This window comes from Heterocephalus glaber, unplaced genomic scaffold (genome assembly GCF_053883595.1).
Source record: "Heterocephalus glaber isolate CG9 unplaced genomic scaffold, H.glaber_assembly_v1.0 deba00001600, whole genome shotgun sequence".
NCBI classification, from domain to species: Eukaryota; Metazoa; Chordata; class Mammalia; order Rodentia; family Bathyergidae; genus Heterocephalus; species Heterocephalus glaber.
The window spans coordinates 12126457-12148055 of NW_028258372.1; the positions used below are offsets into that span (position 1 = coordinate 12126457).

The 21599-nt window shown below is 37.4% G+C and overlaps 1 protein-coding gene across 4 annotated transcripts in view; it reads right to left on the minus strand.

Annotated features, from left to right (window-relative positions):
- The window catches only part of Rc3h1 (ring finger and CCCH-type domains 1), a 97559-nt gene continuing 75960 nt past the window's right edge, over positions 1-21599 (minus strand). For 3 of the 4 annotated variants that reach the window (XM_087194335.1, XM_087194338.1, XM_087194337.1), the window contains 9 exons: positions 21060-21433; positions 20365-20532; positions 16305-16457; positions 13392-13605; positions 12890-12980; positions 12425-12557; positions 10269-10439; positions 8346-8461; positions 1-6032 (listed from right to left, as the gene is read on the minus strand). In XM_087194335.1, the coding sequence (XP_087050461.1) occupies positions 5882-6032; positions 8346-8461; positions 10269-10439; positions 12425-12557; positions 12890-12980; positions 13392-13605; positions 16305-16457; positions 20365-20532; positions 21060-21433 (1571 nt within the window). In that variant the 3' untranslated portion in view covers positions 1-5881. The remainder of the gene's footprint in view (positions 6033-8345; positions 8462-10268; positions 10440-12424; positions 12558-12889; positions 12981-13391; positions 13606-16304; positions 16458-20364; positions 20533-21059; positions 21434-21599) is intronic. The other variant, XM_087194336.1, reaches the window with a different exon arrangement.

Below are 21599 nucleotides of genomic sequence, written 5' to 3' on the forward strand. Positions count from 1 at the left end.
TGTCTTTAAATCAGAAGAATATTTTATGAGATGGTTCAGAAATTATAAGAATGGCAACCAATCAACGAAGAGAGATTACATTAATAAATCAAGATTTTTAGAAATCAGGCAAAAAACAATACAGAAAAACCCTCTCCCCTAATCCAACCAATTACTCACCCAACATTTATTCCCATCTTTTTCTTGACTCTTTTATACTCTGACTGGGGTGGGGAACCACCTGACAGTTTCCAGTTATAAGATGACTCTGAGCGTATAACCTAAAGTGGATGCCAAAGACTTGTGAGCTCTGTTTAAGCAGCAGCAGCAGTGGCAGTGGCAGCAGCAGCAGCAGCAGCAGCAACAACAACACACACCAAGCAGAAAAACCATCTAGAAACAGAGGGACCTTAATATAATAAAGTAAGTCACCTTATCTAGTATATACCTTAAGATATTAAATGCCACAGGATTTTATTTTTTTTTAAATACACATTTTTGGATGTCATATTGTCTTGAGGTTTAAGTTCTCTATTTTGGGTTATTGTGCCTTAGTTTCCTGTGAAAATAAAGGTTATTTTAGGAATGTTTTGCTCAGGGACAAAGTTTAGGGGAAATTCAGTGTGTGGCTGAAAATTGAGAGGCTATGAAATCAAGGATTCCGGTGGTGAGCTAAGTGCTTTTATCATGGGAGGATTTCCAATGGCTCTTGTACCCACTCTGTTCAGTGCAGTACTGAACAAATATCCCACTCACTGGGATCACACATTAAAAAGGCATTTTACTTATTCCTGGTGCTGGGAGTTCCTTATTCTTAACATTATGGCTAGTATTACTTATCAACTAGAATCTATTATTTATAAAAACATCTTTAGCAACCAGAAATGAAAATCTTAAAATTCCAAATCTTGTTGTTCACTACAATTAATAGTAAGTGCACTATGACAAAAATAGCTGTTTTTTTGAAATGGCTCACAAAAGTTGACCTGAGAAATTAAAAAAATATTAATTGCAATTCTTCTACAACACTTGTTTATTCAATGCCTAAGATTGAGAATAAAATTCATTTTTAGTTTAGTAGCTCTAATTTTTATTTTCTGAAGGAGAGATCTGTTTGATAATACATGGTTTCAATTAAAATTTCAACGTATCTGGACTCTTTCAGGATAAAAATGTAAATAAACACTGCAGTTAATTTCTAGACAGGTTATTAATTTTGCCTAGCAAGTAACTGGGCTGTTTCTTTTCATGAAATATCATCATTACAGGTGGTTTTTAACAGATAGATTTTATATATGAAAGCTTTATTTAATCCTTTAAAGTAAGCAAAAAGAAAGTGAAAGATAATGAGACTTCTCCCTATCACCATTGTGTATATAAGTAACAGTAACTGAATCTTCTTTAGTGCAAAGAATCTAGTTTCTTTGACTCGTTATATAAACTGAATACACTCAACTATTTCTTCCTGGCTACATGGTTAAGATTATCCAGTCTCATCACCTAACCATACTCATATAGTATATCATCCTTTAGGCACAAGTGAAAAAACGTAAAAACACGAAAGATGCTATCACAACAATATAATCTCAAAAATTAAAAAAAAGAAAAGTGGAGGTGGGGACAGTTACTTACAATATTGTAAAAGATGACATTCATTAGAAAAACAAATGAATTTTCATCACTTTTTCATTTTATAAGGCCAACTATAACAGTTAACTTTAGATAAATCTAAACAGTACAATGAACTCACAGACACTAAAAGTTTTCACAATCAAAATGGCTACTACTTCCCCCCAAACCAAAACAGAGTAAAGCACAAGTCTTTGGCTCTCCTTTAAAGAAAACAGCAGGTTACCATTCTTAACCAGACCTTTGTTTGCCTACCAGTAGGGCAAATACCACATTTGTGCATCACTGAGTAATAACACCATTAGAAAAGGCAACTTCACAGAAGTTATTGGCTAAGCGAATTCATTTGAATGCTCTGTTTTGAGGCAGCAAACTGTCACTGTTACAGATTGGGAAGGGTAGTGGGTAAGTCAAGGGGGAAACTGTGGAATGCAAAAGGATTAGGGAAAAAAAGTTATTTATAGGAAAACTAAAATTAAATTTTGAGCTCCAAACTGAAGACCCATGGAAAGTCTGATGGAGCTGTATACTCAAAGTAGGAAATGAGAACATTACCAATTTTCTGATTTTAGGCAAAAGAATAAATACATGGGAAAAAAAATAGGAAAAGGGAAGGGAAATAAGATGGGAGAAAGGAATCACATTAATGTTGTACCAAATTTTTTATACATTTTAAGTAGCTGAATATTTGTAGTTGACATTCAGAATAGTGCTTATCATATGAGTAATATTACTACAAACCTATGTTATAATTAGAAAAGTAATAAAGAATAGATCTTTGGTCACTTTAGGCTCTTTATATTATCCAAGACAGGGCAGTTATTACACATTATCTTATGACAGTATCTAGAAATCAGTCCAAAGAACTACATGTAAGACAGAAAATAGTGTCTGGATGTCTTATTAACTCAGTTCTTCTACTCTTGCCTATGGACTTTTCAAAACAGAGTAAGCCAGAGTACTTATATTCCTCACTATAATAAAACCCCTGGCTTTGTTATCTAAATAAGAATGACCATAATGCTCATTACTCCTACCTAATCTTTTCAGAGGTGTTCATGTTCATATGAGATGTCCAAGTCTTATTCTGAATTCAGGAAAAAGCAAACAGTTTTATTAAGAAGATACTAATATTTAAATAAGAAATCATGGAATTCTATTACCTATCTAATTGGTTTCATGTCTTAATGTTTCTAAAGGCACTAATAAAATTTAAAAGCCAGAAGAAAAAAACCAATGTTTTGTGAATGTGGATTTAAAAAGCAGGTAAAGAGTCAATTAGTTATGCCTTAATTGGCTATTTATCCTTACTGGCTCCTCATAGTACAGAGTGTATCAGAGAAAAGTAAAAGGAAAAACTCAAAACCAACCAAACCAAATCCCAAAGTTTGGGGGTTTTATTGAATTCATGAACCTGCTGGTGGGTACTAGAAAAGCTGTAAGAATTTTTCATTAGGCATTAGGCAGAATGACCAATCTAAAATATAAAATAGCTGAATTAGACACAACAGAGGAGTACACCACTATTCCTAACCAGCCAGACTGTGTCTACAGTATGGGACTTTCAAAGGGTACAGCCAGAATTCAAACTACAATTTAAAAATTATGTTGCCCCAAATGAAATTAAAGAAAGACACTAGCATACTTGGAGGAATAAGAACAAAAATAACAGAATTTGAGTTATTAGGAGTCTCAATCAATACATATTCAAAATGTAACTATATTTTTTCTGAATCTCAACCAACCGAACATCCATAAATTATTTTCTAATTCCAGAATCAATCACTCTAACTTCCAAAGTAAACCAACAGCTTATAAAACTTAGAAATTATCTGACATATCCAAAGAAGAAATAAGATCTAACCAAACCTGCCTATGGAAGTTAACAGGCCAATTATTTTGTCTTTTATAGTTTGTTTATTTGTTTGTTTTTTGGTACTGGGGATCAAACTCAGGACCTTGCGCTTGCAAGGCAGGCACTGGAACCACTGAGCTAAATCCCCGGTCCTATGTCTTTTCTAGTTACACAGAGAAATGAAAACTCTTAAGACTCTGTCAGACACAACAGTAGTTTCTTTCCTTCTCCCAACAAAGTATTTAAAGTATAAATTAAGAGGGTTTAAGTTAAAAAAAAAAGCCAAAAAAGTAAATGTATGAATGTGAAAAAAAGAAAGGAAAATGTATGTTTCAACTGAGAAAGATGCCTCAATTTCGTTCAGTGCTTTTACCTCCCAATCAGTCATTTTATCGCAACAGCTGCGCTCATGCGAAGAAATCCGTAAAACATACCCAATATATATACAGATATAGCTATGTATATATGTATATATAATATATATAAATTTTTATTTAAATAAAAAAGAAAGCTCGAATCCCAAGCCAATATGTGTATATCAAATCCTTGACCAGCCAGGTCTGTAGGGCATAATCAAATTCAATGTGAAATAGTATATAAACACGGTGCCTTGACTGGGCAAATTAAATAATTGCTACTCAAAAGAGTGTTCTGTTTGGACTCTCCTACTGGTAGGCAACGGCAGGACTGTATTACCCTTCCCCCCCCCATTTGTTTCAGTTAATATGATGGGTACGGAGCTTAGACTGAGGTTGTTACGACCTCAGCAGGAGTTAAGGGTTAGGAATATAAGAAACAAGAAAAATATAAACGTTTGCTTTACCCAACCAAAGCAATGCAGTAACTTATTACATAACCAGTGCTTTCTGATTAGTAGTATAATCCAGAAAGGGAATTGAAAATATAAGGCAAATATAGGATGGAGAGAGAGAAAGAGTGACTATAAAAACAATCCCAGTAAACGTTTTATAGGGGTTAAGTATAGACTTGTGGCATCAGAATATGTGCAGCATAACCAAATAATAAAAACATTCTTCCTTACTCTTTTCAACATTCTCATGAAGAAACTTTTTTTTCATTTTTAGGTACTAGGGATTGAATCTAGGGGCTTTGTACTGAGTTCCATCTTCCAGCCCCTTCTTTAGTTTTTATTTTGAGACAGGGTCTCACTAAGTCCCTCAGGCTGGGCTCCAACTTGCAGTCCTTCTGCCTCAGCCTCCCAGAGTGCTGAGCTTACAGGTGGGTGCAACCACATCCTGTTATGAAGAAGCTTTGTTAATGCTAGAAAGCTAGTTCTATGAAAGCTGACTGCTAGGTTATTTACTACCTATTTATGCTAGTAATCCTAATGAACTATCCTTAAGACTCAGTTTGTATGTGCCAAATCTCTGAAAGCCAGGAGCTCCAGTATACAGGAATTTTATTTTATGCTTTTAGGTTTTGAAAGTGAAAACAAAAATACCCACTGAAATAATGTATTCCTACCTATTAATTTTTTTTCCTACCTATTAATTTTGGGTTCAAATCAAGTGTTAGTTTTTAAAACATGGTTAATTATCCTATGATTTCAGCAAGTTTAATTCAGAAAGCACAACTCCAAGTTTCCAATTATAAACATGAGTTCAACAGGCAATACACCAGCTCCATATTTCCAATGCTAGTAAGTTCCAGTACATTCCTAAAATAAACTTCATATAAATTTAATCAAACAATGTAAACAATGGATCAGTTCTTTGATTACATTAAGAAAATGCAGAGGATCCTTAACATGCAAATGAGGAACTCAAAGTTTCAATGTCATAAGGAAAACATAATCTATTCCTGAAGTCAGTGGTCCAGAAAGGAAATAATTCCACAGAACAGCTCTGAGAAAATTTAGTTTGCTGCACATTTTCTAATAACTTGGTCTACCACTGCCTCTACCACCACAGAAGTCTCAGAAATGCCAGTGCTTTTTTTCTGGTTTAGTTTATGTGGTGGTGAGAGTTAGGAAGGATTGGAGGTAAGGAATTATACACTGGGTATGTAATAATACCAAAGTACAAGAAAACCTACTTCATTAAGATCATACAATTAATCAAACAGAGTGTATATATAATATCTTCTTCTTTTTTAAAGCCCTGGATCCAAGGCGTCCAAAGTTATTAAAATAAAGTTCATTCACAGAACAAAAACAAATTTAATCTGAATTGCTTGCAGATACTGCTAATTTTCTTTTTCTTTAAATTAAAAAATGCATTAATGTGAACTATGTGCAGGGTTTGTTTTTAGTAGTGGTGTTTGTGCACATTGCCTTCGGTGCTTTTCCTGGATTTCTCTGACCGCTCTTAGAGAAAAAGTTTAGAAGTCATCTGTTCTTTTACCCCTGTGCCCCATAGCTGATTAGGAGCAGTAGATCAAAGCAGGACTCCTCATGTTTTAGGGAGCAGAACTGGGAGTAACTCTCGATCTCTGGGAGTCACTGTCATCCCCTCTGCCCTCGGGTTCCTCTGACAGGTTCAGAGAGCTGGTCTTGTTTGACAGGAGGCTGATATCCTCTTGTGCCAAGGATGATCCGTTCGGTACATCACTGTTAACATTTAAAAAAAAAAAAGAGAGAATTTTTGGCCAAATGTCTCCACACTTAAAAAGATAGGAAAGATGTTGATAACAGTTATTCTCTGGGTGTTGCAATTACACATGATTTTTAAATTTGTTTATTTCTAAAATTTTCAATTTCCTCCAACTTTTTATAAAATATTTAAAATAAGAGGAAGTACTGAGGATGTAGCTCAGTGGTACAGAAAGTGTGTATCAGGCCAGGGATTTAGCTCAGTGGTTCCACCGCCTGCCTTGAAAGCACAAGGTCCCGAGTTTGATCTCTGGTACCAAAAACAGTAACAACAGAAAGTGTGTATGAGGGCCCTGGACTCAATCCCAGCATGAAAAAATAAGTAGGGGTGTGTGTGCTCTGATTTTTTTTTTTAAAGATTTTAGTATTGTGTTTACATTGCGCATATATTGCTTTTATATGAGTGTATGTGTATGTGTATATATATACACACACACATATATACACACATATATTTTTTTGCAGTACCAGGGATCGAACTTAGCTCCTCAGGACCTTGCACTTTCGAAGCAGGTATGGAGCCACTGAGCTAAGTCCCCTCCCCCTTGTTTGATTTGTGGGTTGGGGGGGGTGGGTCGTGGTATGTTTTAATGTTTTCTTACAAAGATAGGCTTCTGTCTGCTGTGAACTGCTTTGGGTGTGGAAAATGGTCCCTAGTGGATGGATGGGTGTCGTATTTCCCAGGTTATGGTGTGTGATCACTGCACTCATCACTCAGCAGATCCTCTCCTACTGACTTAACCACGCGGGATCATTTAACTACTGTTTTCTTTTCTGTTTGTTGGCTTACTTTTTCAAGGATTTCTATTAAACGTTGTTCTGAGACCTTTCCACTTAGCTGTCCATACTTCGCCATCTGTATAAGGTAATTCTCTAGTGCTTTCGTTTTTTTCAGGCTTTACAAGTGCTAAGTTACTTAACCTGGCCCGGGCTGATTGGTCCAGAACTTGTGCTAAGATACTGTTTCTCATTTCTGCTTCCCTGTGCTTTGCTTCCTGTTGTGCTGCATCAATAGGATCCTTGTGTTTCGCCTGCAGCTCAGCCAGCCTCTGGTTCCTCAGCACCTCCAGCTCCTCGTCCGCCATGGCGCGACCGTCGCGGAGTAGCAGCAGTAGCCACTGTCCGGCCCACCCGGAACGATCTCATGCCCTCATTTGATTTTTTGAGACAGCGTCTCCTTATGTAGTTTAGTGGCCTTGAACTCACAGCAATTCTCTTGGCTTAGCCTCCCAAATGCTGGGATTACAGCCATGTGTCACCATGTCCAGCTACTATTTTGGGGTTTTTTTTGGTACTGGGGATTTAGCTCAGTGGTTTCACCACCTGCTGTGCAAATGCAAGGAAGCGAGTTTGATCCCAAGTACCAAAAAAAAAAAAAACCTCTCGGGTCCTTGCACTTGCGCAGCAGGTGGCGGAACCACTGAGCTAACTTCCCCCAGCTACTGTTATAATTTAAAAACAAAAGACTAGGGCCCAGGATTTAGCTCAGTGGTTTCATCGCCTGCTGTGCAAGCAGAAGGACCTGAGTTTGAGCCCCAGTACCAAAAACAAAAACCAAAAAAAGTAAGGCTGTATTTAAAATTTAAAAAAAAAAGAAGAAAATATAACAAGAAAATTTTGTTAGAAATCAACAGACAATTCAACCCCAGGACTATTTTGAGATAATGTTTTTGTGTGTGTGTGTGTGTGTGTGTGTGTGTGTGTGTGTGTGTGTGTGTGTACATGCTCAGATCACACACATCAGTTGTGCTAATTTTTATTTTGAGACAGGGTCTTGCCAAGTTGGTATGGCTTCCGAGGCTGGCCTCGAACTTGCATTCCACCTACCTCAGCCTTCTAAGCAGCTTGGGATTATAGGCATGAGCCACCATACCAGCAAGATATGGTTTTTGGTTTTTTTTGGTACTGGGGATTGAACTCGGGTCCTTGCGCTTGCGCAGCAGGCGGCGAAACCACTGAGCTAAATCCCCGGCCCAGTTTTAAGTTTATTAGTACACGTGTGTAGTATACAATTGCTTACATTCCTTGTATAGAGTTGGTACCTGTATACGACACACCTCAATTTCTTTGCTTCATCCCTGTCCCTCTCCTCCCTATCTCCATCTCTTGATCCCCTTCCCCCCCTGAGAATGATCTATCTCCTTACTTCCTTTCTTTTTTTTGGTACCAGGGATCAAACTCGGGTCCTTGCACTTGCGCAGCAGGCAGCAAAACCACTGAGCTAAATCCCCAGCCCTGCTTACTTCCTATTTTATTTTGCTCTTTATTTACCTGAATGTCAATGTAAGGTCCTCAGCTGGAACCTTGTTTTGTGGTTCTGGTTGTCCATTTTCTGGTTGCTTACTTGTATTCAATTTGCTTTTCATGTCCAGAGAACACTGATTCTCCTTTGAAAAGAGAAGAAAATAAAGTCAGTTATCTTGTAATTAATGGCGGTAATGGGACAGACCAAATAAATAATATAAACAAACTTGATCCAGAAATCAGTTTTATAGCAAAACCAAAGAAACAAGGAGACCAGAAGAGAGACATACAAGAGTATAACCACCTGTTCACTATCTAAACTGGATAATAGGGAGAGAAGGCCTCAAACTAACACAGGAGAAAAATGTGTAATGTATGAAATTCATAAAAATAGGTCATCAATAATTGTTTTGTATTTTATAACAACTTCCTCTTTAAAATTAATTTTGTTGATACTGTTTTTTTGGAGACAGGGTCTTGCTTTGTAGTTCAGGCTGGCCCTGAACTCACTATGTAGCCCAGGCTGGCCTCCAACTGTCAGCGATCCTCACGCCTCTGTCTGCCGAGACTGTTGGGACTACAGGTGTGAGCCACACCTGGCAAGTTGATCCTTCCCTCTTGCAGCAGCTAACTTAGAGGTCCCACAAGATCTACTTTAATCCCATCCAAGCGCAACACCTCCAATGACTCAAGCACTTTTCCCATAGGCTCCACTTGCAAAAGGTCCCACTACCCCTCACCGTCACTAGCCTGGGAATCAAGTTTCTAACACAACAACCCTAGGAAGAACCATCACCTCCAAGCTATGGCAACACTTAGTTCTCCACCAAAGGCAGAACTACTTACTTTCTACTGTGTAGTTTGCTTGGCTTTAATCTAGTGTATTTACAGATACAGTACAAATCTCAGATTCTGCAAAGTGCATTGGTCATAATATCAACCAAGGAGTGGAGTAACAGGATCAGGCCAGCACAATGGTACCGGGGATCGAACTCGGGTCCTTGGCTTGTGAGGCAGGCGGCAGAACCACTGAGCTAAATCCTCGGCCCTGGAAGAGGGTTTTGAGGTCTCTCCAGCATCAGCCTTGCTACAACTTTCAAGAATTTATTTAGTATAAGCTTTTTAAATTATTACAAAACTGACTTGTCTTTAAGGACATTGCCATTTACTTATGAAGAAAAATAATTTCATTAATATGTGGTAGAATAAAATAAGAGTTTCAGCTAATAATTATTATTGTTCAAATGATATAGGAATCTATCAATCTGAAAAGGCTGTATACAAGAGATACCATGCAAAATGGGCCTTGGAAGCAGGTAACATTTCAATAAGCAAATATGAATAAATGCAAGGTTTCAGGGAGGCAGTTCATCATGTGCAATGAAGTGGAGGCAGAAAAGTGTGATTTTACTTCAATGTCATCAATAATTTAAAGGCTGCAAAAACTAGAATGTTATTTGGTAAATATATCTTTACATAATATGATAATATTGGAAAAATAGTAAAAAAATCCTACCTGCTTCCTTAATCAGTAGAAACAGAAATTAAAATTTCCAATTAACTACCCTGTGTTCCTTAAAAGCTAGCCAAGAATTGTACAAAAGAAATGCACTCAAACCAAACAGGAATGAAAGGAACAATATAACAGGGAGGGAGCTTATCTTCATGGGGATTTTTTTCTTTGTTTTGAGACAGGCTCTTGTTATGCGGTTCAGGCTGGACTTGAACTCACTCTGTAGCCCAGGCTGGCCAAGAACTCACAGTGAATCTCCTGCCTCAGCCTCCTGAGTGCTGGGATCACAAATGTCACCACACCTGGTGAGAACTATTTTAAAACTTAATCACTCATCAGAGAGCATGGGATGCACTCCAGATGATTTCCAGAACTCTAGAACAGCAACATAACCCTAGATTTTATTTCACCTTCCCCGTTATCCCAATAACACTCACCATACTGAGCTCCCGAGTTCTCTTCCCAATTTCCCTTTCCACCTGGTGCAGTTCCAAGCTCAGCTGCTCACTGGAGATCATTGCAGGCCACTTTGGAGGTGGAGGTGGGGGCTGCGGCTGGCCTGCCAGGGCGTTTGGCTCCCTCTGCAACACCAGCCTGTTACTAACAGCCTAGTACATAAAGCCAAGCACATACACAACTCAACACACATCGCACCATGAAGAAAATAACCAGGCAGGCCCATCTCAGACTACAGCTACTTAAGCTTATCATCCAAGTATTCACAATAAAAATAACACGGCTATAAGGCACAATCTGAGTATCATTTGAATAAAAAAGAACAAAATATAGGTGATTTAAATTTGATGAATAGTTATTCCATCTTAGATATACATTGCTGTTTTTATTTTCTTACTTGAAAAAGTCAATAATAAATGGGTATCTTTCTCCTTTTTTTGTTAATTTTCTCTGAAGTAAATCCTGTAGCTTATTTTAATAAAACTTCAATAATGGCAAGGATTTTTAATATAGTTAGAGGAGTATGTGGCAAGCTTCCAAATAATACTGACTTTTTTTTTTTTGTAGTGCTGATACTCTTCTCTACTGTAGTGCTGTAATCTCAGCACTCAGGAGGCTGAGGCAAGAAGACTGCTGCCAGTTTGAGGCCAGCCTGGGGTATATAGTGAATTTAAGGCCAGCCTGAATATGTAGCGAGACTGTCTCAAAAATAAAACAAAACCAAAAGCACGCAACTTCAATTAAAATAAAAAGCCTTAATTCAAGGATAAGGAGTAATGCACTTTATGGGAATGAAGAGCTAAACATTTAAAAAGTTAATGAACTAAAGACCAACATAAGCAAGTATAACATTGTTTTAATTTTTTTTTTTTTCCTTCTGAGTCAGGGTCTTGCTCTGTACACAATGGCCTCAAACTTACTAAGTAGCTCAGGCTGGCCTTGAACAAATGGCAATCCTTCCTGCCTCAGCTTCCCTTGTGACCACTATACCTGGCTCAGCATTCTGTTATGATAGAAAGTTATATCCTTTAATCAAAAAGGGGGACAGTACCACCTACCTGACATATAGTCAGGGACACAGTATGGATCAAATAAGATATGTGACAATAACTTATAAACTGCTAAGAACGATATAAATGGAAAGTATTATTATTCTTATAAAGGGGCTTTTTAAAAACAAAGTCAAAGTTCATGATCACCTTTTTTATTTTGAATTTTACTAAGTTACTAAAGTTCCCCAGACTAGGCTTGAACTTGCAATCTTCTTGCCTGAGCCTCCCAGAGTGCTTGGATTACCGGTGTGTCACTATGCCTGGCTAAACCAAAATTCTAAGTGTCAACAAGGAAACAAGAAAAAGGAAAAACAAAAACAAAAGCCAACCCTGCAAAAGCTAAAAGGATCTGTTGATAAAGACTGTTTACTGAGCTGAGTGTGACACACACCTGTGATCCCAGTGCTTGGGAGGCTGAGGCAGGAGGAATGCCTTGAGATCAAGGCCAGACAGGGTTATATAGTGAACTCAAGGCCAGCCTAGACTACAAAAGGAGACTGTCTCAAAAAAAAAAAGAGAGACTGTTTATTATAATCTTAAATATGCCATCAGTAAATATAAAATAAAATTTTTTTTGATACCAGGGATTGAACTCAGAATCTTGGGCTTGCAAGGCAGGTGGCAGCACCACTGAGCTAACTCCCCAGCCCTATAAAATAAACTTCTAATGAGAATTTTTTTCTACCCTTAGGTGGTAGTAATTCTGTTTCCTATTATCCCAGAACAGAACCTAGTACTGAATTATTTGAAGAATGGATATGGACATTTATATTAACTTTTTTTTTTTTTGAGATAGGGTCTCACTACGTAGTTCAGGCTGGCCCTGATCTCATGGTGCTCCCCTCCTGCCCCGGCCTCCCCAGTGATAGGACTGCAGGTATGTACTACCATGCCGGGCCTATATTGACTCTTTTTTCTTTTTTACTTTCTTTTTTTTTGGAGACAGGGTCTCATTATATAGTTCGGCTGGCTTTGAACACCCAGTATTCCTCCTCTGTCTCAGCCTCCTGAGTTAAATTCCTTTGTCTAAAATTTCTGAGAACACTTAAAAAATTGGAATAAAGAAGTTATCTATTGGCCAGTACCTCCAATCCCCGTAGCTGGGTCTGTTGGCTAATCTGATGGTTCAGTTGTTGCAGTTCTAGTCGGAGCTGTTCTCTCTCAGCAGACGGAAGGGGCTTTCCATGACTGGCCACTTCTGCCATGGAAATTCTCTCCCTTTCATAAGAAAGACAGCATGAAACAAAATTTGAAGTTTTAATTTTGTGGAAATATTACTGATCAGAAAAACAAAGTAAGGGGCCAGGGATTTAGCTCAGTGGTTCTGCCGCCTGTCTCGCAAGCGAGGACTTGAGTTCAATCCCTGGTACCAAAAAAAAAGAAGAAAAACAAAGTAAGAAAAGCTGAATAATTTTTTTTTTTTTTTGGTACCAGGGATCAAACTCAGGACCTTGGCACTTGTGAGGCAGGTGCTGGAACCACTGAGCTAAATCCCCGGCCCAGAAGCTGAATAATTTTAAAGATCTGTACAAGAAAAGAATGACTCATACCTCTCACTGAAGTGTCCCTGAGAAGGTATACTTTGATGGGGTGAATATGGAGAGCCTCCCCAGCCACCATGGGCTCCATATGGACTATAATCTGTAAGACAATGAGTTACTGTGGTGTGATGCAATTCAGGTTTGATTCTTCTTCTAAGGTACTCATCATCAGAAAGGTATAGCCATATTGCATACACAGCTACCCAGAAAAATATCTACCAAAATGGTAGTGCTGATATTTGTTCCCTGCTAAATGTTTTTATATTTTTAATGAGAATACATTATCTTAATAAATTAATGAAGCTATTTAAAGAAAAAACCATAGGGAATCTTAATATACAGACATTTAATTTTTGTTTACTCCCTTAAATTCCCTGGGTTATAATTACCTTTTTTACAGGGATAATTCTACAGAACACCTTGACAATTACTGCCTTGGAAGATTACTGAAGCACAAACAGTAAAGATCATGAATATGATCCCTCTAGATCAGCTTTCCTCTGAGTCTTACCTGAAATGTTAACAGATTTTGTAGGAGCTCCCTGAGGTGCCATAGCCTGCACTGGGCCAGCACCCTGATATATCGTTTTGGACGTTCGAGAGATGGCACCAAACCTAGATACTGTTGGTCGGTCTCCAAATGGGATAAGGTCATCATCACTGGTTTCTACTGCTCTTCTTTGAAGATCCAATCGCTGGTCTCGCATTCCTTTAGTGTCTACATTCTGATAAAAAAGCAAAATTAGACATCTACCCCATCCTTGGGCGTAGAACATAATTTCCTCTAGCTCTGTAATAACTGAGTAATAGTATAATGCTCTTATTAGCAAGAACAAGATCACTAGTAACCTTTGTCATGTAAAACATTTAAAATTTTTTTTAAATTTTTAAACCTTTGATACTCATAGTAAGAAATATATTTTACGCAACCACAAGGACCTGAGTTCGATCCCCAGTACCAAAAGAAATATATTTTACATGACTGAACGAGTTTATCTCTATGTATATTTTATTCTCTTTCTCTTTCTCTCTCTCTTTGATTCCCAGTTAATGTGTATGTACATTAATTTTGAAAAGCAATGGATTAGACTTCTTTTACTTATTTAGATTTTCAAACATTCAAAAGCTTTCCTTTTATACTAATTTAAGGGACTTAGCTTTATTTTGCTAATACTTATGTTATTTTAATGTAGTAACTGAAAGCAAAGTATAAAGCAAGAGTTCCTGCCTCACTCCATGTCTATGTCATTCTAGTGAAAGGGTTATCTGTCTTAACAGCAATATTTCCTCAATCACACCACGGAAAAATCAAAGTAAAGGGTCTTCTGTTGTTTTCTTCTTTTCCAGTGCTGGGGATTGAACCCAAGACCTCACATATTCTAGGCAAGTATGCTGCCGCCACCGAGCTATACCCCCAGCCTACAAAAGGCCTGTTATTCTTTTCTTGCTTTCCTGTTTTGTCTTGTTTTCCTTCCTTTTTTTTTTTTTTTTTTTTTTTGGTGCCAGGGATCTAACTCAGTTTCCTGTTATTTTTGGAGGGCTGTCATCTACTTGTATTTTATAGTATAGATATCACTTCCTTCATTTATAGTGGCATCAGCATCCAAATCTTTTCTACTACCAAGAAACAGTCTTCTTTTAACATGATATTAACCTAGGGAATATTTTCGCAGTTAAAAAGGGCAAGCAAGTTAAGAATAATATCAAGGCATCCATTTCAACCCAGCAATACCACTTTTAAACCTAACTTTTTTTTTGGTTTTTTTGAGACAGGGTCTTGCCAGGTAGTTCAGACTCGCCTTCAACTCACTATGTAGCCTATGCTGGCCTCAAACTCATGGTGATCCTCCTGTCTCAGCCTACCTAGTGCTGGGATTACAGGACTGCATCACACCTGGCGAGTATTAACTTTCATTATACCACTGTACAGAATAGTGAAAAGTCAAGGGTCGGGGATTTAGCTCAGTGGCACCGTGCCTGCTTGGCAAGCACAAAGTCCTGAGTTCGATCTCCAGTACCAAAAGAACACACACACAAAAAGTGAAAGGTCACAAATAGCTTCCAGGTTCATCAACACAAAATGAGTAACAATTTATTTCTAAAGTGGGCTGGGGATTTAGTTCAGTGGTTCCAGCACCTGCCTTGCAAGCACAAGGTCCAGAGTTCGATCCCCGGTACCAAAACAAAAATCCAATAATTTATTTCTGTCACATATTTTGCTGAATGATATGAGTTATGCAATGTCTGATAAAAGCAGTTAAAAATGAATGAACTTCAGGTATAGGTATAAATATGGACACATCTCAAAAAGCACTAAAATGCAAGTTGAGGGCCGGGGATTTAGCTCAGTGGTTCTGCCGCCTGCCTCAAAAGTTTGATCCCCAGCACCAAAAAAAAGAAAGAAAAAAGCAAGTTAAAGTATATAATTTATATGAGGTCTATAAATATGGAAAACAATATTTTTTTTAGAACAGCATAAGCCAGGCTTGGTGGCAAAGCTCTATAGTCCTAGCTACTAGGTAGGCTGAGGCAGTAGGATCACTGGAGCCCAGTGGGGGGCAACAGTGTCAGGCCCCAACTCAAAAAAAAAAACTCTGTTAAAATGGTAAGTAAGCATTAAACTCATGATAGAGGTTATGACTGGCAGGGGAAGGGAGAGGAAGAACAATGAGATGAGGAAAGTATTTACAGCAGGATTTACTTCTGGAAAGTTTCAATTCTTTGAAAAATAAAAAGTATTTTTAAGGTTGGCTTACTGATACATTGGTGTTACACTACTTTTCATTATAAAAACAAAAACAATCCAGGTATATTTCAATGTCTCATTGCTCACTTGAAGCTAAGCAGCTACAATTCTGACTCATGTAATACTTTTTTTTTGGTACCAGGGATCAAACTCGGGTCCTTGCGCTTGTGCAGCAGGTGGCAAAACCACTGAGCTAAATCGCCACTTTTAAAACTCTTTTTTGGTACCAGGGATCGAACTTGGGACCTTGTGCTTTCGAGGCAGGCACCGGAACCACTGAGCTAAATTCCTGGCCCATCACATAATACTCTTCTTATTCGCTAGATTCAAGCTCAGTTAAAGTTCGGATTTGTGAAAAAGTTCTAATTTATTTGTTGAAGAAATTCAAGATCCTGATTAATTTCCTAAATAGTTAAACCTGGACTCTAACCAACTGTTGGGAAATTGCTATCTTCATTGTAATCTAATAAATGTTGTTCTTTGTCTAGATAAGTAACAGAAGGTTGTTCTTTATACCTGAACAAAATAAAAAATCCCATATAGTTGTAATACAGTTAAACTGCAGAATATGATTTGAAACTTTTAAAGCTCAATTATTTGCACCTAAACTAAAGTAGCCAAAAATTTATTTGGTTTGTCTTGATTTGCACTAATTCTGGCTTAGTCATTAACACATACCATCATTTCCACACTCCCTGCTGCCACAACATCTTTGGGTTTTACATCTTTGGTTCCAATGTAGGAGCCAATGGTGTCACATGACCAAGGAGAGTATTGGCTATAATCATTTGTTTTGTATTTCCCAGCTACCTTCAATTCGTCATCCAAAAACTAAAGAAAGAAAGAAACCCAGAAAGACAAAATATGAGGGTCTAGGAATTACACAACAGAGACAACAAGGAATTTCTTAAAACAATAAGCTATAGCAATAAAATGACAGTTATTTGATTTTTAAGTGTCAGGAATAGATAAATACAAGCAAACAATGATGTCTTTAGACTTAATATTTTGTTATTAGCAGGTCAAAAAGAAGTACCTCAATATTTTTCAAGGACTCAAACTAGGATTTCTTCCCCCTGTCCTGGGGATTGAACCTGGGGCCTTGCATATGCTAGACAAGCATTCTACCACTGCCCTATATCCCCAGCCTTCAAGCTAGGATTTCAGAGATGATTTACTCATGCTTAGTTTTGCTAGATCTGCCTCAGTGGTTCTTCCAGTAACATCTCAGGTAAGCAACATTATACACAATTTACATGTTCTATACAGTGGATGATGATTTAACAACTCTTTACTGAAATCTCTTTAACAATAATAGTTCATATTTTGAATAAATTAAGGTCCATATAATGATTCAGAAATAAAAAGATGCCTAATTTTTGTCTTAAGTTCTACAATTACCTAGTATGTATTTCATTTTACACTTTGAAAGTGCTTTCATGTAAAATAATTTATAAGCTCAAGTCCATGATAGAAACAGTTGTAATTTCACCAAGCCTTTACAAAGAAGGAGCAGCACTACAACTAGACACCAATACCTAGAAGCTATTGGTAATTTAGGCTTTATACTTCCCCTTACACTTATGAGGTCTATTTTCTGTGTAATTTTTGGCGTTCTGCACTGACAAGAGTATGCTGCTTCAGTAACACCTATTTAAATGACACCTTCAAGTTTCTTCTTTACAACCTCCTTTGTCCTACCACTACTTAAAATTTTTTTCATTTTCTTTTTTATTTCTCTTCCATTTATAAAACTTCATGTAGAACAGCTAGCTTTTAAAACACATTACTTATTAACAAGAATGCTTCTTGGGGCCAGGGATTTAACTCAGTGGTGCCATGGCCTGCCTTGAAAGCACAAGGTCCTGAGTTCTATCCCCAGTACCAAAAAAAAAAAAAAAAAGTGCTTCTCTGCTGCAGGGGTTGGGGGTGGCATACACCTATAATTTCAACAGTGCTCAGGAGGATGAGGCAGGAGGATCCTAAATTCAAGATCAGCCTGGGCTATACAGTGAGTTCAAGGCCAGCCTAGGCTACCTGAGAATTTGTCTCAAAAATATGTAAGAGTGCTCTTCCTGTTAAACATAATGTATTACACAGCTATTAAAAGGATTAGATAAATGAATTGGGTGTGGTGGTACATGTCTATAATTCCAGCACTTGGGAGGCTGAGGCAGGAGGACCTTCATGAGTTCAAGGCTAGCATGGGCGACATAGTGAGTTCAAGGCCAGTCTGAACTATATAACATCAACCTATCTCCAAATAAGGGGGAAAAGAAAAAAAAAAACCTACAAAACCTCAGGTTGTATTATTTTTTGTTTATTTTTTGAGACAAGGTCTCACTATGTATTCTAGGCTGACTTTTAACTCACTATGTAGCCCAGGCTGGCCTCCAACTTGTGGTGATCCTCCTGCCTCAGCTTCTCAAGTGCTGGGATTACAGGCGTGCACCACTACACCCAGCTTTCAGGATGTATTATTAAATAATACTTTTAGAAAATAATTTCTTAGTTCATGCACAGAAAAAGGTGAAATTCATATATTAAACTGACAATGGTTATTACAGAAAGTGGCATTTGGAGAAGTCAATCTTTCTATATTATGTACTGCTAAAATCTATAATTTCTTTTTATTTTTGGTACCGGGGATCGAACTCGGGACCTTGTGCTTGCGGGGCAGGCGCCGGAACCACTGAGCTAAATCCCCGGCCTATAATTTATTTTTCTGTTGTCCTTTTGCAGTGCTGGGCCTTCACACACTGAGCTGTATCTAAAATACACACTATTTATTTGAAGACAGGGTCTTGCTAAGTTGCCCAGGTTATGCTCAAACTTATGATCCTCCTGTCTCAGCCTTCCTGAGTGACATGTGCCACCGTATTTGGCTAAAATGTACAAATTTAGTATAACTACATGTTGGCTGTTTATAATCAGAATTGAGGTTTAAGTATCCAGAGCTCTGTATTGACAGTAAAATGATTCTATATAAAGTTCCTAACCAGGTGTGGTGGTGCACACCTCTAATCCCAGCACTCTGGAAACCAAGGCAGGAGAATCCCAAGTTTGTGCCCAGCCTGAGCAACTGAGCTCGACAATGTCTAAAAACAAAAATCAAAAGGCTGGAGATGTAGCTCAGTGTGACAGTTCTAGATTCAGTACAAATATATATATATTTGTATATATTTGTATATTTGTATATTATCTTTTGGTTTCTCATTGTACATAGTGCCTCAGCTTGTAGTATATATCCTTTTTATGAGTCAAAGAAGTTTTGTCACCAGGTTTAGATTTGATATTATTATAAGGAGCATGTTTTACATCCTTTGTATTTGGAATTATGTTTCTAAAGAACATTGCTAACTGTCAAAACTGTGCGTAACAATGAAAATTAGATTTCATTGTATGTAGAAAACGTAACCTTTGGGATATATGAAGATAATCTACTAAATAGAAGTTGTTCATAGAATCTAGCGTTCTCATCCAAAATCTTTAGAAATTTTTTTTACAATAATGTATACATGCAAGGCCCTGAGTTTGATTCCTAGTGCCAAAAAATATATATATACACAATGTAAGCATGCATGCATTTTATATATTTATACATATACATATATATGTATTTCTTTTTATTCACATGTTTCTTTTTATTTTTAATGTAGCTACAAGAAATTTTCAAAGATTACATGTATAGGGCTGGGGATTTAGCTCAGTGGTGCCAAGCCTGCCTCGCAAGCACAAGGTTGTGAGTTCAATCCCAGATACAAAAAAAAAGAAAGAAGTGGATTTAACTTTTATTTTAGTTTTTTGAGATAGGGTCTCACTATGTATCCCAGGCTGGCCTCAAACTCATGGTGAACTTCCTGCCTCAGCCTCTCAAGTGCCAGGATTATGGGTGTGTGCCACCATGCCCAGCTGAATTTAATTTTTTTTGTACCAGGAATTGAACTCAGGGACCTTGCACTTGCAAGGCAGGCATGGAGCCACTGAGCTAAATCCTCAGCTCAACTGAATTTAATTTAAAAAATGTTTCATTTAATAAAATATATCCAAGATATCAAAATATCAATGAGATATTTTACTTTTTGGGTATCAAATCTTCAGACCCAGAGTATATTATATTTTATGCACATCTGAATTGGGGCAAGATACTTTTGTGGAAAGTAACATGCTGATTCTTAAAGAACAGTACTAGAAAACATGTACCACCATATATCCAAAACTTGCAATAAAACTACATTAAGAGAAAGTGGTATTGGTGTAAGGAACAAATACATGGATAAAACAGAATGGATAAGACAGAATAAAGTCTAGCAGGCAAAGGTGTTCATTTCATTAAATGGTGCAGTCAATGAGATATCCTTATTGGGGAAAAATAAACGAATATTGGGCTGGGAATATAGCTCAGTGGTAAAGCATTTATCTAGTATGTGCAAGGCCTTGGGTCCAGTTCTCAGCACTAAAGGAAAAAAAGAAAACAAATACAAAAACAAAAAACCCAGAGAAAATAATCTTAAATCCTAACGCATTCTACAAAAATTCAATTCTAAATGGATTGTAGATCTAAACATAAAATAAAATAATTCTTTAGGAAAAAAAAAATTTCTTCATAACCTTGGGAATAGATAAAAAGATTAATTTAACAGGACACCCAGACACAATACTAATGAAAGAAAAACTAATAATTCTAAATATGCGCTTACTTCCTCTTAAAAACTAATAATTCTAAATATGCGCTTACTTCCTCTTGATGGAATGCAGGCGGTAATGTTGGTGAAGGTGCAAAAGGAGGTGGAGAGATAACCTTTCTTTCCTCTAACTGGGCCATTATTTCCTTTCGTCTACGATGCAGTTCATCCAGACTAGGATGCGGCTGTGGAGGAGGAGGAAGTCGGCCATAAGGAGGCTCCTGAAAATAGATTAATTAAAACTGACAAAGAATTTCAGAACACATTAATTTAACTAGCATATATTTTAAATTAGAAGCAATTTGCAAATATGAAGACTTAAAAGAACAAAGAAAAACAAAACTGACCAAATCTCTGAAGATCTCCCAAACAGCTAAATTTAGATTTTTTTAGCCAGAGACCAAAAATTTCTATTAGATCTAAACCATCTAAAGTTCACAAACTAATAATGATTACTTAGAAGGAGGTCCAATTAATAGTTTTTTAAAATAATCTCAAATTATGAAAAAATAAAGAAGTTTTATTATTAAAAAAAAAAGAATTGATCAGGGGCCAGGGATTTAGCTCAGTGGTTTTGCCGTCTGCTGCGCAGGTGCAAGGACCCAAGTTCAATCCCTGGTACCGGAAAAAAAAAAAAAAAAAGAATTTATCAAAGCGTTATTACCATGGGGGAAAAAAAAGTAAGGAATCACTGTAATCAGTTATCAAATTAAGACCGATCATGTAGTGAGAAAAAAATACAACATACTCTGGGATATGAAGGTCTGATCTGAGTTGGATGAGGAGCCACTGGGTAGTAACCTTCCATCTGCTGGTACCTTTCTCTGGTCTCTGGTACATAAGATGGTACTGCTGCAGGCGGAATCTCAATGGGTATAGGACTTTCTCTGAAAATCTCTTCTCTTGCTGTGTAAGACTGAGCAGGGTACACTCGACGGCCGTCATAGTGAGGTGGGTACATAGCTGGGTACTGTTGAGGCTGTGTGCCATACTGAGAGCTTACAACACGATCTTGGAGGTAGGGTGAATAATGATCCAAGTATGGAGGACCACCTTCAGGAGCAGATGGTGGAGGTCGGACAAAGCGGGACACACACTGTGGTGGTGGAGTATAGTACATCCCTTTATAAAACAAAAGAGGAACCAAAACCAGCAATGAACCAGTTGATTGTTCTATGTAAGATTTTTTTGGCGGGAAACACTAAAGTATTAATCATCTACTTATTTCTTTACAAGTTTTCTCTCTGGCTATACAATACTGTCAGGTCAGCTTTATGAGAAACAAGAA